The sequence below is a fragment of the Sinohyriopsis cumingii genome, chromosome 3, assembly GCF_028554795.1.
Source record: "Sinohyriopsis cumingii isolate HCF-2022 chromosome 3, ASM2855479v2, whole genome shotgun sequence".
Taxonomy (NCBI): Eukaryota; Metazoa; Mollusca; class Bivalvia; order Unionida; family Unionidae; genus Sinohyriopsis; species Sinohyriopsis cumingii.
In genome coordinates this window covers 108499402-108514357 of record NC_142963.1, presented here as the reverse complement: position 1 = coordinate 108514357, position 14956 = coordinate 108499402, and the positions used below count along the sequence as shown (strand labels likewise).

General features: G+C 36.2%; 1 protein-coding gene across 2 annotated transcripts in view; it reads right to left on the bottom strand.

Moving 5' to 3' along the window:
* Window positions 1-2910: 2910 nt before the first annotated feature.
* LOC149803516 (tyrosine--tRNA ligase, mitochondrial-like) overlaps window positions 2911-14956 on the bottom strand; it is a 42672-nt gene continuing 30626 nt past the window's right edge. For both annotated transcript variants that reach the window (XM_089953263.1, XM_089953262.1), the window contains exons 11-13: window positions 8809-8997; window positions 5884-6009; window positions 2911-5228 (exon numbers count right to left, since the gene is read on the bottom strand). In XM_089953263.1, the coding sequence (XP_089809389.1) occupies window positions 5191-5228; window positions 5884-6009; window positions 8809-8997 (353 nt within the window). In that variant the 3' untranslated portion in view covers window positions 2911-5190. The remainder of the gene's footprint in view (window positions 5229-5883; window positions 6010-8808; window positions 8998-14956) is intronic.

Here is a 14956-nt window from a genome sequence, read left to right as displayed (position 1 = left end):
ATTTTCTTTAACTTATCTGGTCTTCCCTCTGCAGCTTGTTCTTCTTGTCATGGAGATGCAAGTATCTCCAAATCAGATCAAATCTGTCACGAGACACGATTTTATTGAATAATTTGACAATCACATGCTTATTTTGTTGCCAATAATTATGTCTTGATGGAAGACGAATTAATCCCATGGCAAAACATAAGCTTATAAATGCCTTCATTGTGGGAATATCGACTGGTGTCCATCTTGGTGAGTTTGGTTGGGGGGGGATTTTTTTCTACGCTCCTGTTCAGCATAACGATTTGTTTCATCAACAAGTTTTTTCCATATTAAATCATCCCAAAGTAACTCAAAATAATGTTGTGCAGCGGCTTCTTCTGGGTGTTGAACAGTTGCTCCTTCTAACAATTTAATTCTTGGCTGCAACTGAAGCGAAAAATCATCCCGACCCATTCCTCTTGAAAGCCTTCAAAGTCAGATTCATTCTCTGAATCGCTATCAACTTTATTCAATTGTAACCCATCATTTAAGTCAATATCATTATCAGAATCATTCAAATCCTCAACTTCAACGTCGCTACCCTCGCTATCAACGTTTACATCAGAGTTGTCGTCCATCATTTTATTGATCAGTTTTCAAGTCAACAGTTTCTTTTCCAACCATGTTTTTTTCTAAGTTTCACTGCGCATGCGTGCTTTAACCATTTCCTTTGTAGGTGAAGAAGTACACAAATATTTGTTGATGTATTAACAATTTTTTTTAGAGATGCTACACATATATGTAGTAGAGTACAACCGTAGTCGTATTAGGATAAAATGGGATATTACGACTGCAGGCGTATTCAGGACAGAATGAGGTATTACAACCGCAGGCATATTCAGGATAAAATGGGTTAATAGTCTTTGAAAAATATTCACTACTAATTCTGGCAACATTTTTTTAAAATTGGCTACAAAACACTGAGATTGGTGAATTTTTTGGGCAACAACTTTTTAAAAGCCAGGACCATCCCTGTAATGTGTATGCTGGAAGTTCAACAGCCACATGAGGCCTCATTGGCTGGTTGGCTGCTGTGATTCTGATGAGTACATGCATGGTATTGATAATTTGTTGTGAGCAGACAATCAGCGGTAGTTTACAGCAAGCATGTTAAAAAGTATTTACTTTTAAGAATATACTGTCTTTCAATTAAGTCCCAAATCAAATGTTTATTCCCTAATTTCCACTATTTAATTCTGATTTAAAATTCAGGCCATGTCAGGATGAATGTTATGATTAAATTTATATTTTGGAAATTTGTTTACATCTGCACCGATTATTTATTCCGATACCGATTATACCAATTGTTCAAATAATCAATCCAATTATGAGTATGGCCAATTAATCGGTACATCTTTAGTATATATCAGGGGTGGGCAAACTATGGTTTGCGGGCCGCATGCGGCCTGCCAAGGGCTTTCATACGGCCTGCCAAGGGTTTTCATGCAGCCTAGGAACAAGTCATCATTCGCACTGACTCTGTTTATGTTACTGTTTATCAAATAAATGTGCTTCTTTTGAAGTTTAAGTTTTAAAATATTAACAACATATTAACAACTGAAAATTAATTATGATGTTATTTAGAATAACCTTTGTTTTTGCTATTTCAAATATTAATTATTTTACTTAATGAACTATACGGCCCGCAACAAGGTGTAAATTTGTGTATGCGGCACTTGCACTGGAAAGCTTGCCCACCTCTGGTATATATGGTAGTGATCATGTATTTTGATAATAAGAATACACTAATTTGGTAGCCACCAATTACACCTTGAGTGATCTGCAACAAAGAAGTGACACTACTGTTAACACAGACTACCATATCGAGTGCCCTCAAAAACTTTTGGACCTATTGGGTATTTCACTCATAAAATTAGACCTGAGTGAAATTAGATTTTATCTAACCTAACTCAATATTTTTCAATTTTAATTGATAATCATTTAAAATGTAAAAACCCCCCATGATTTTTGTTTATGTTCTGAAGCAGAATCAATTTCTCTGCACTAATTTGATATTGGAAACATTCTCTCTAATGAGGACTTATATACATTTGGTGTACCCTCATCAGACCAAACATTTTTTACATTGTATTTGGCACATTGCATACATCTTGGCCTTTTCTTTGCATCAGTTACATTATTTACTTCCATAAATAGTAATGAATGTTTCCAAAAATCATGTTACTTAAGAAACATTTTTTCCATCATGTTTTTGGGATGATTTAATAGTGTTGGATTCAACAAATTTACCAATTATATTTGAGAAAATACTTCTCTCAACTGACTCTGATAATGGACTTTCATTTGCCTGGAAGACGCTAAGAGTTTTTGATAAACTTTAAGGCTTTACAGATTTTTACTCTCGTTTTCCTAAAATTATAAGCATCTTTCAGATATTATCTGAACACTTAATTCTGTGCAAGAAGCAAACAAGCAAAGATCCTGTCAACTGCAACAATAGAATTTAGACTGGTTTACCATACTAGTTTATGTACTAAGCACGTGCTTTTGTATGTTCTTGGATTTTTAATGTAGCTTTAACAAGTGTAGCCATATTGCTACAATGTCTGCAGTGTCGCAGTTTCTAACAATGTCTAGCACTGAGGCATCATGCAGCAGACATGTCCCACCTGGAAACATTATCTTGACACCATGCCAACCAGTCTTAACTCTATCCTCTTAAAGCTGAGCACCAAACAAGGCAGCCGCCAAGTATGATTTTTATAAGTCATTGGTATGATTCAGCCGAGGTCCAAACCTGCGACTTTCTGCATCTTTGGTAGACTCTCTAACCACTTATGCCACCAGAGCAGTCTCACATATTTTTTTTGTTTCATTTATCAATAATGTAAGTAGCACCAGACAATGACTTCAGACCAGACATTTAAATCAGTTGTTTATTTACACAAATATATGCACAGAGACATCAGTCTTTTGTTTGAAGTTTGATCCAACTTATACGCGGGTATATACATATGTGATCCCCCAATTCTTACATGCTTTTGAAGGCAAGACCATCAAATGAACACAAAAAAATTCATTTTATGGTACAACAGATTGAAACAGCCACAAAAGTGATCTCTGTCTACTGGCCAACTGAAAGAAAGCTGGGGGTGTAGTGGATGAACGCTTAACATGTAGAAAATTACTGAAAGGAAAAATATGCACGATACTTTTAAACTATCTTTATTAGAACTCTAAAATGGATTTTATTTTGTAATGGATTTGATCATTAAAGCAATGACATAAGGGGGTATTTATTTTAACATCCTAACTTTTTTACTTGACAAAAGTGCAGTTACAATTTGGATATTAGTGTTACCAGTATTTTTATTAAAAATCTGTAAATAATATTCAAATATTAAAAATATGACATTATACTTTATCACTTATTATTCAAGTTGAAAAACCCTTCGATCAGGCAGTTACCTTCCCTGTTATTGCTTTTGTTATTATTGTTGTCATTATTGTTATTATTTTTGTTGTTGCTACTTTGTTAGTGTTCTTCTTACTGCTGCTTTGGGATACTTTTTATGCTCTTGCTGTATCTAGGAAAAAGTAGAATGATAGGTGGGATGATGCTATCAAATGAGGGAAGGGTGTAGGTGGGATGATGCTATCAAATGAGGGAAGGGTGTAGGTGGGATGATGCTATCAAATGAGGGAAGGGTGTAGGTGGGATGATGCTATCAAATGAGGGAAGGGTGTAGGTGGGATGATGCTATCAAATGAGGGATGGGTGTAGGTGTGATGATGCTATCAAATGAGGGAAGGGTGTAGGTGGGATGATGCTATCAAATGAGGGAAGGGTGTAGGTGGGATGATGCTATCAAATGAGGGAAGGGTGTAGGTGGGATGATGCTATCAAATGAGGGAAGGGTGTAGGTGGGATGATGCTATCAAATGAGGGAAGGGTGTAGGTGGGATGATGCTATCAAATGAGGGAAGGGTGTAGGTGTGATGATGCTATCAAATGAGGGAAGGGTGTAAGTGTGATGATGCTATCAAATGAGGGAAGGGTGTAGGTGGGATGATGCTATCAAATGAGGGAAGGGTGTAGGTGGGATGATGCTATCAAATGAGGGAAGGGTGTAGGTTTGATGATGCTATCAAATGAGGGAAGGGTGTAGGTGGGATGATGCTATCAAATGAGGGAAGGGTGTAGGTGGGATGATGCTATCAAATGAGGGAAGGGTGTAGGTGGGATGATGCTATCAAATGAGGGAAGGGTGTAGGTGGGATGATGCTATCAAATGAGGGAAGGGTGTAGGTTTGATGATGCTATCAAATGAGGGAAGGGTGTAGGTGTGATGATGCTATCAAATGAGGGAAGGGTGTAGGTGGGATGATGCTATCAAATGAGGGAAGGGTATAGGTGGGATCATGCTATCAAATGAGGGAAGGGTGTAGGTGGGATGATGCTATCAAATGAGGGAAGGGTGTAGGTGTGATGATGCTATCAAATGAGGGAAGGGTGTAGGTGGGATGATGCTATCAAATGAGGGAAGGGTGTAGGTGTACTGCAGTACTCAACTTATTCTTGTGCCTTGTATAGTTATTATTATTGATTAGCCTCATTCCTGCACATCAAACCTAAATAATCCAAGTTAAGATCCTATCATTGTAAAAAAAAGAACAAATACTAACACTGTATATGCACACTTCTGCATTTAAAAGGTTCAATTAATTTTACAAAAACATGATAACACAGTCAAATGTCTAAAAATATTTGCTATGTTACAAAGGAAAGGCAACATAGCTGATATTTAAGTTAACAGAATTGCTACACAGATATCTTCATCTTTCTGGCTTCTACTTCATGGTATGTGAATTCTTTCTCAGCTTCTCTAATGCTTCACTAACTGGGACTTTTACACACCCATCACAAGAGCATATTGTTCCAGAATTGCTCACAGACTACACTGTAAAAGCAAGTTATCTCCGGTGACAACAGGTAGGCTCCAATGATATGCAGCTGCCTGAAGCAGGGTTAGTCCAAACTCCAGTCCAAGGAATGTTTCTACAACAATTCCATTGAAAGTCCTCTTCAGGATAGGTTATTTGTTACACACTTCAAATATTAGGCAGCTTGGTCTTTGCATTTTGACAAATTTGAAATAAACGGAATGAGAAAATGGCGCACTATCAAAGTCTAGGCTTTCATCACATGAGCCACTTAATGATGTGATAATTCTTTTTCCCTGAAAAAAAGAAACAACAATCAGTTTACAACTGTGATGCCAAATTTGGCAGCCAAATAAAATTAAATTATTGGTAGAGACTATATTAGATTAAATGGATTTGTGAGGTAGTAGTAGTTCTCCTAAGGTATTATGATCAGGTAATGTATTTGAAAAAAGAAACTACGTTGGGAGGTAGGATTGATGTCTGTAATTTGAGAGAAAAAAAAATCCAATCCCTGCAAAGATCTTTAAATAATTGCTCTTGCCATGATTTCATAACAAATAAGTAGTTATATCATATTAGCTACATAAGAAAAATTATCAACAGCAAAAAAAATGTCATGGTCAGAAAGAAAATCCCAGCTCTCCACTTGCTGAATAATTAGATGCTGCATTTTTTTCACAACTATCATAACATTGTAAACAGTCATCAAATCTTTATTTTGTAGAAAACAATATTAGAATAGAATATTTCATCTGCATGTCATAAATCAAAAATTGTCATAAAAAATGGTAAACCCTCTGAAGCTTGGACTTTCAAAGTTCAAATCCCATAGGCATCTATAACATGTGCCCCCAAATTGATAAGGGCAAAAAATGGCACCTACATTAGAATACAATATACTCATTGCACAAACATTGTATCTCAGGAAACTCCTCTAATCTGACTCACCTATTCTCATTAAGGTAATGTTTACTGGTAGTATATGGATTCCAGGAACCAGGACCTCATCTGGGTTTGTGACACGGCTATAATTTAGGTATACACCGCCTGCCTTAATTACTCTCTCTGCATCAACTATAATAAACAAGAAAAAATTAGTAAAGCCTGTGCATAATAACCATTCAGAAGTAGTTGGTATGAACAGATGGCATTTATACTGGCAAATATCTATTGCCTCAGTGTCATTACTGAATCAGGCTTGTCTGTATATTATCATGTATATAATATGTGTGTAATATAATATGTCTGTATACATTGAGGCAGATGATAATGGACTGATACTATTTTCTGTTTGAATCAGATGCCTATCATAAATGCTTACCATATCTAATTGGGCAATGACTTGGGAAACATTCAATGGTCCCTCACTGTAACCATGTAACTGGAGCCATGAAAGTGTACTGTGTGTGATACAGATGAGATTGCTTATACTGGGGTACATTATCATGGTCCTTTGTTATAATGCTGTTCAGAAAAGCCAAGAAAGTGTACTGTTAAAAGAATACTGTGATATAGGTGAGATTGCCTTGTACTGGGTACATTATACAGTGGTCCTTCACTGTAACACTGTTCAGGAGTGCCATAAAACTGGTCCCTTATTGTTAGACTGTTCATGGGAGTCATACAAGTATCCTGTGATATAGGTGAGATTGCCTTGTATTGAGGCACAAAATATGGAAAACAACGAGCCATGACCATGACCTTGAAGATAGCACCCCCGATATGATACATGGCACACCACCTAGTGATGATGTACAATGTTTCATCCCTTAATCTTAAATGACTTCAGAGTTGCAGAGCAGAAGGTAAAAGGTGACATAATACTAAAAAATACTGACCAAATGATCTTAACCTTAAAGATCATGCTCCCAATATGATATATGATACACCTTCCAGTGATGATGTAACAGTGTATCATGTTTTATCCCTTAATCTCAACTGTCTCTAGAGTTATGGCACAGAAAGGTAAGTGTGATGGAAATGGAAACCATTTAGCAGTAATCTTTTAGATACGACCCTCAATGTGGTATGTTGTTCATCTGGTTTTAACACCATTTCTCAGCACAAGATAGGCTATACAAGCGGCCAGTATAACTGGTGGAGGGAGAACCCATGAAAACCTGGGTAAGAACCACTGACTCATGGGAAGCCACAGGCAAGCTTTCTCACATACCCACACTGGCTGAGCCTGTGACATGCACCATCGCTGGCAAAGGTGACATGACAGTGATCAGTAAAGACAAGTACTTTAGACCACTCAGCCACCCAGGGCCCCCAGTGTAATATGCAACACACCTTCCAGGAGTGATGTACAAGCATATCACATTTCACCCCTTAATCTCCAGTGTCTTTAAAGATAAAGAGTGAAAGCGAAACAATGCTGTATACTGAAAATATTGAGCTGTCACCAAGGCTTTGAAGATAACGATCCCAATACGAAAAGGGAAATGCTAAACACCTTCTTGTGATGGTATACAAATATACTAAATTTCATCACTTACTTTCAATCAGTTTTAAGGTATGGAGAGGAAGAGAAAGTGTGATGATAAACGTTAGACACCAAGCCATACCTTGAAGGTAGGACCCCAATGTGGTATAGCTGTACTCTTGACCTTGAAGGTAGGACCTCAATGTAGACTAGCCATACTCTTGACCTTGAAGGTAGGTAGACTAGCCATACTCTTGACATTGAAGGAAGCCCCCCAATGTAGACTAGCCATACACTTGACTTTGAAAGTAGGTAGACTAGCCATACTCTTGACCTTGAAGGTAGGTAGACTTGACCTTGAAGGTAGGTAGACTAGCCATACTCTTGACATTGAAGGAAGCCCCCCAATGTAGACTAGCCATACACTTGACTTTGAAAGTAGGTAGACTAGCCATACTCTTGACCTTGAAGGTAGGTAGACTAGCCATACTCTTGACCTTGAAGGTAGGTAGACTAGCCAATGGATACTCCTGACCTTGAAGGTAGGACCCCAGTGTAGTATAGCCATACACATAAGTCTGTGCAGTTTACAGTTAGACTCTTCTTATAAGTGAATATATGCAGTGTATCAAGTTTCTTTGAAAAGGGGTGGGGGACAAAAATAATTCAACTCGAACAATAGGATCTATGACTATACCCGTTTTATATCAGAGATCATTTTATACTGAGGCAACTTACACTGAAGGACCTCTGTAATCCATATGTAAATTATTTATAAAGTAAAAAAAAAAATTATAGGTGAAATGACAAATACATTCCTATGCATTCATTTACATTCTGGTGTGAGTCAATTACATACTGCTGTTTTTTGTGGGCCACTGATGAGAACAACAAGAACCATTATCACAAAAGCATTTAAAACCTGATGCATAATACAACAAGAGGTCAAAGATGGTCTGATATTGCCCACCTGCTGTACATAACTTTATAAATGACCATTTCACTAAGCTGACTCCTGTAGCATTTTAAGAACACAACTCTGTCAGACTATCTCCTAGCCTTTATATCAGATAAATTTTAACTACTTTAGTCTCATATTTCATTTGTAATGATTTTACAACTTTAATTGTTGGAACATTATAAAATGTCAGGCATAGGGAAAGTATAAGTACTGAATTGCATATGTAAGTAAAGTCCAACAGCAAACTGCACAGATCCAGATCTGCCATCACATATTGCACCAGCAGATCTAGATCTGTGCAATTTGTTGAGAATAATCAGTAGAACAAACAATATAGACCCTGATCTGCAGGAACATTATGCTATGGCCGATCTTGATCTTTGTTGTTTGCAGTTTGACTCAACTTATAAGCAAGTATACATGGTAGATCCAGTATGCAATGGAAGATTAAATGAGCAAATACAATATTCATCCAATGACTAACCTGTCCTATTGAAGCATTTGGCCCTAATGACCAGATCCATGATGGTTGTGCCTGGTTCCAGGAAAAGCTCAGTGGTGGGAGCATTTTTGAAGAGTAGCCTCAATTCTGTTGCACTAAGACTCACCAGACTGTTGATATCCTCACTCCAGAGGGCTTTAGTCCATCTTACAGCTTCTGTCAGACCAGAGGCTGGAGAAATGGAATTGTCACATCTTATAAATTGGAACCCATTAAAAAGTACCTATTTTAGCCAGTAAAAATATGCATCCATCCATCCATACATACATACATACATACATACATACATACATACATACATACATACATACACACATAAATACATGTGTGTGTGTATGATTTGGATTTTTAACGTAGTTTAACAATTTTTCAGTCATATTGCTACAATGTCTGCAGTGTGGCAGTTTATAGTGATGCTGTCTAGCATTGGGGCGTCATGCCACAGACATATAGCATAATGTCCCACCCAGTCAATTTATCCTGACACCAGGACGACCAGTCCTAACACTAACCTCTTAATGCTGAGTGCCAAGCGAGGTAGCTGTTAGCACCAATTTTGCAAGTCTTTGGTATGACTCGGCTGGGGATCGAACCCATGACCTCCCACATCAGAAGCGCATGTTATAATCACTAGGCCACCGGAGTGGTACCACATAAATACATACAAAGATACATACATGTACATACATTCGTATGTATGTATTGTATTGTGTGTTGGCCTTTGTACTTGATAATATATATATATATATATATATATATATATAAAAACTTTTTATAGGGTATTAAGGTTGATAATATTAGAATTACTCATACCTACCTTAACATCTTAAATAAAATCAGTTTTACTGTTATGTTCAGTCTTAATTTGAGAGGATTTATTTATTTACTTTATTCACTGGAATTACAGTGCTCATTAATATTTTCTGGACTAAATCATTATTCTGGGATTATTGTGAATTCATTCAAGAACATTTTAGATAATATCATTGTTGTACATTAAGCCTGTTGGCACCTTAGCACATTTGAGGCTTTTGGTACATCAGCACTTTCAAAATTGGAATTCATTCGGACTACCACTGGAATTTCATTTGTAACTTATGCATTTGGACCTGTGATAGAACTTTAAGGACTATTTGGGATTAAATTCATGATAATGTTATGTTTCTTTTCAATTTTCACTTTTTATTCTAGGGAAATAAATGATTTTTGAATTTTACAAAACTTGTTGGTTTTTGCTCTTTTCTGTTACTTAGCTTAAGATTATAGAATAGTAACAGTATACATGTATCAGGCCTCCAGAATCAGCCATATATGCCAGACAAGTCAGAAGAGAATTGATTTTTCAACAGACTATAAAATGTGCAAATCATACAATGGGAGTTTCTGCAGCAGAACTCATATTCAGAGTGGAGAAATTAAACTCATACATGGTACTGACTGTATATGTAAAATGTATAATGTAACAGAGGTGAAATTGCTTTGGGGTTATGGTAGATGGTACAGATCTGTTCTTTAAAAAATATTAACAATTTTCATATTTATGTTGCTGGGTTGAGAAGTGCATCAAAGCAGGCTTTACATGAATTTCATACTACAGAACCATAACAACCACTAAACATCATCCCACATGCAGACACATTTTGTATAAAATAGACCTTAGTATAGCAAGGAGAGTGATTCTGAGCAGTTGCCAGCCTCTTTAACAACTGTTACACTAGAGTTTTTTTGAAAATCAAAAGTTTACAATATGGTATTATCAAACACAAATAATCTTTCTACCTCCATCTTTACATGTTTAAATATTTGTTAGTGTGGTGCTGCGATTATTAATTATTGACAGGTCTGTAAGCTTTATAGCTAAATAAAGATTAACTATCATAACTGAATTCAAGCACATTGAAAAAAGTTACAAGAGAATTGAAATAAATACAGTGTGATCCCACTATAACACAGTAGTTGGGAGCCATAAAACCCGACCACGTTATATACCGAACCGTGTTATATGCAACCAAGTCAGTTAGCTTAAGAAAATGTACCCCCCCAACAAAAAAATGGGGGTGGTGGGTAATAAATGCGGGCAGTAAAATACGTGCTTTGTCAGCACAGTTACCATCTTGAATTGATGCATATTAAATGAGAAATACACCTGTAGTGAAAACAGAGAAGACATAATATAATAGTTTACTTTATTTAGAGAACCATGAATTGGTACATATACGTGAATCCTGTTTATATATAAATGTCTAATGTATAGCATGAATAGAGTATCAACACCATGTACTCGCCTGCGAACCTCATCATATACATTGAATCCACAATACAAGTGATTCCATCGAAAATATGCACATGCAGCTTTAAAATATTCATTAATTTTGTAACAGGTCATATTGGTCTGAATTCAGTGGAAAAACATAGCACAATCAATTAACGAATGATGAAGCACATTTACTTTAAAGTACGTTCCAAGTCGGTAAAAGTTAGTTTGCGTTTTAAGCCGCTGTTGGCATAAACTTTTTCCCTAAAAAAAGGAAACTTTCACAGCACAGTTAACATGTTTCAGTCACATTGGAAAATGCAAAATTTCATCAGATTCCATCACTTTTATTTAAGTTTGGTACTGACTTCCTTTGAAGAAAAGTTCTTTGCTGTTATTGAAAGAATGTAGTTGGCTTTCTTTGATGAAGGGTGCATGCGCTGTTGATGTCACCGCTAATGGACAGCTTTGTAGGACCAAACGAATGCCCATTTCTTATTGTAGCAGCAACATCAAATAACTGTATTGCATGATTGAGACTGGTATTTTTTCCATTTGCTAAGTACGTTTTCATAACAGTCGGTGCTTCAAAGGTAATCTGTTTCCTTTGAAATTTCAGCAAACTATTTTATCTGGGTACATTTTTAAAAAGGAATTGGCCATCATTTAGACTATTCTAGTCACTGTCCCTCCATGCATACTGAATAAACCAATAAGTAAGAGTTTTTTTTTTTTTTAAATTTATACATTTGTGGTAGCAGTGTGGTGCTGCCTTCCACACATGCGTCTGAAAATTAACAAAGGGTCAACAGACGATAGAGACACAGGTGTTCTGATGACAGGGATTATTACAGAAAACGTGAGCGTTCTGAAGGATTTAATTCTGAGTGAAACGAAGAGGAATTTTACTTACCATCCACATACAAATGTCAGTCTTTGTAAATATATTAATTACTAGCGAGAGGCCAAAAATCCAATGAAAGATAGATTACGAGACAATGCCTTGTCCGGTTGATCTCCGTTACCAGAAATGTCAACAACAAAAAAGCGGATATTTCACAACATACAGAACTCATGCTAGATGTCAGGATAAGCAGATTATGATATACCAATGCACTGTTTAGATGGTTTGTCAGTATGGACAAAGAATTTGTTTATGTAACAATAGATAAATTTCAGTGTATTTTATATCCAGTTTGTGGCTTCCTTTCATGGGGCCTCTGAATTTCTGCACTCCAAACCAATGGCTGTATATACAAGTTTAAACAGCCAACAAAGTTTGCGACATTAGCGAAGACCTATGCGATCGCAGAATAAACTTTTTATACGTTTTTTCTTCTTCTTACTTTTAAGAAGAAAAAAATAGAGAAAAATACTTTTTCATGTACAAGAAAAATACATATAAAATTTCACGAGCCAAGCCATGATCATCTTCTATTACTCATATGCGATCTCTTCCCCAAAATGATATGTAACTTTTTACATTATTTTCATACTTTTTAAGATTTTTTTTTGTGTACAAGAAAAATATATATATATGAAATTTCGGGAGCCATGCCATGACCGCGTTATATCCGAATTCGCATTATAACAGAGCATGCTATAGCACTGTAATGTGGCCAATTATTTTCCAAAGTCATTGAAAATTATTCTAAAAATAACTGACTCAAATGCATTTATCAAATGAATACTTTTGCCATAAATCTAGTTGTGTATGTGTGTGATTTGGATTTTTAACGTAGCTTTAAAAAATTTTCAGTCATATCCCTATGATGTCTGCAGTGTGGCAGTTTATAGTGATGTCTAGCACTGTGGCATCATGCCACAGACATGTAGCATGATGTCCCACCCAGTCACACTATCCTGACACTAGGCCGACCAGTCCCAACACTAACCTCTTAATGCTGAGTGCCAAGCAAGGCAGCGGTTAGTTAAATTTTTGTAAGTCTTTGGTATGACTCAGGCAAGGATTGAAAACATGAACTCCCACATCCGAGGCGGATGCTCTAGGCACTAGGCCACCGGAGCATTTTTTAAATCTAGTTGTAAAAACATCATTGATTATATTTAACAAATTAACTTCTAAAGCAGAAATTCTAAAATATGTTTTCTGTGAATCAAAATGGTTTCACCGATATATGCAATAAAACCAGCTCTTCTTCTTTTACCTACTGACATAAGTATGACAATTTTAAAAATGAATCCCTCAGTGGCCAACACTCCACTGGATGAAAACAAATGTCAAGGAATTAATGGTACCTCAGATATTCCTCAATTATAACAAAATTTTCAACTTTTCTGCTGTTGTGGACATCATGGACGTCAGATTCTTTCAAGACCAAGTTCACCTCATTAGAGATTCTTTGGTGACAATCCCATTTCAATATGCCCATCCATTTTGTGTGAGCAGCAACAAGATTTGTTAAGCTGGCCATCGTATTAGATGTAAGACTGACACCATTTTATAATGATGAACAAAGTGTCAAAAGAAGTGTTTTCATTTAGGGCTCACTAGATGCCATAAGATGACTTTTGGTGAACACCTCTAATCAAAATGAATTTCCATTTAAGAATATAAAAATATGAATTTCAAGATGGCCACCATAGCAGTCATATTAGCTGTTAGATCAGTACCAACTGGACAAACAAAGTCTTCTGGTGAAATGTTGATATGACTTTCAATTTAGGATAAGTAAAAATAAGATTTTTTTAAATGATCATTCTGGAGATCAGCGCCATTTTCATTTAGACATCATAAGAAGTATTGAAAATTATATGTTGATATAATCATTCATTCTGTGGAAGTAGCAAAAACATTTTCAAGCTGGCCATTGTGGATGCCATATTGGATGTCTGAGCAACACCATTTTTATTTAGGACCAACTAAACACACAAGTATTCTTTTAGTAAACACCCCCATGATAATATATGACCATCCAATCAGGAGAAGCAGCAACAAGCAGATATGACTTTTCATTCTGGAGAAGTAGTGATATCAAGATTTTCAAGATGGTCATTGTAGTGAAAACATTGGATGTGTGAGTGTCACCATTTTCATTTAAAACCAGGAAGATATCATAACAAGTCTTCAGGTGAAACCCCATGTCAATTTATTTTTCTTCATTCAGGAGGAGTAGCATTAACAAGATTTTCAAGATGGCTGCTATGGTGGCCAATCTAGCTGTCATATCAACACCATTTTCATTTAGGACCAACTAGACATTATAACAAGTCTGGTGAAAACTATATTAATATGACTTTCCGTTCAGGAGGAGCAATAACAAGATTTTCAAGATGACTGCTGTTATGGCCATATTGGGTGTCAGATCAGCACCATTTTCATTTAGGACAAACTTGACATCATATGTCTTCTGATGAAAACCCTATGTCGATACGACAATCCATTCATGAGGAGCAGCAATAACAAGATTTTCAAGATGGTTACCATTGTGGCCCTACTGTATGTCCAAGCAGCACCATTTTCACTGTACCAACTAGACCATGGGATAAATGTATGTGTAAAGTTTCATGACAATCTTCCAAGCAGTTCAGGAGAAGTGGTAACAAATTTGTGCAGGTAGACAGATGGAAGGGACAACAAACTATGGACCATGAGAGCTATCAAGAGGTAAACTTGTTTACAATGTATATTACCTAACATCCATAACAGCTAACTTTCACAACAATTTGATGTAATCAGTTTCTATTATTTTGTGGAGGCATAAATCGGTGGATACTGGTTTCACATTACACCAAAGAACAAACTAATTAAGCTATATGATAAAATGCAAGTTGCTGTATCAGGAAAATTGAAAAGCACAAACAACAATTCTCAGCTATTTTATGATCTCTGAGATGATGGTATAGCAAACATTA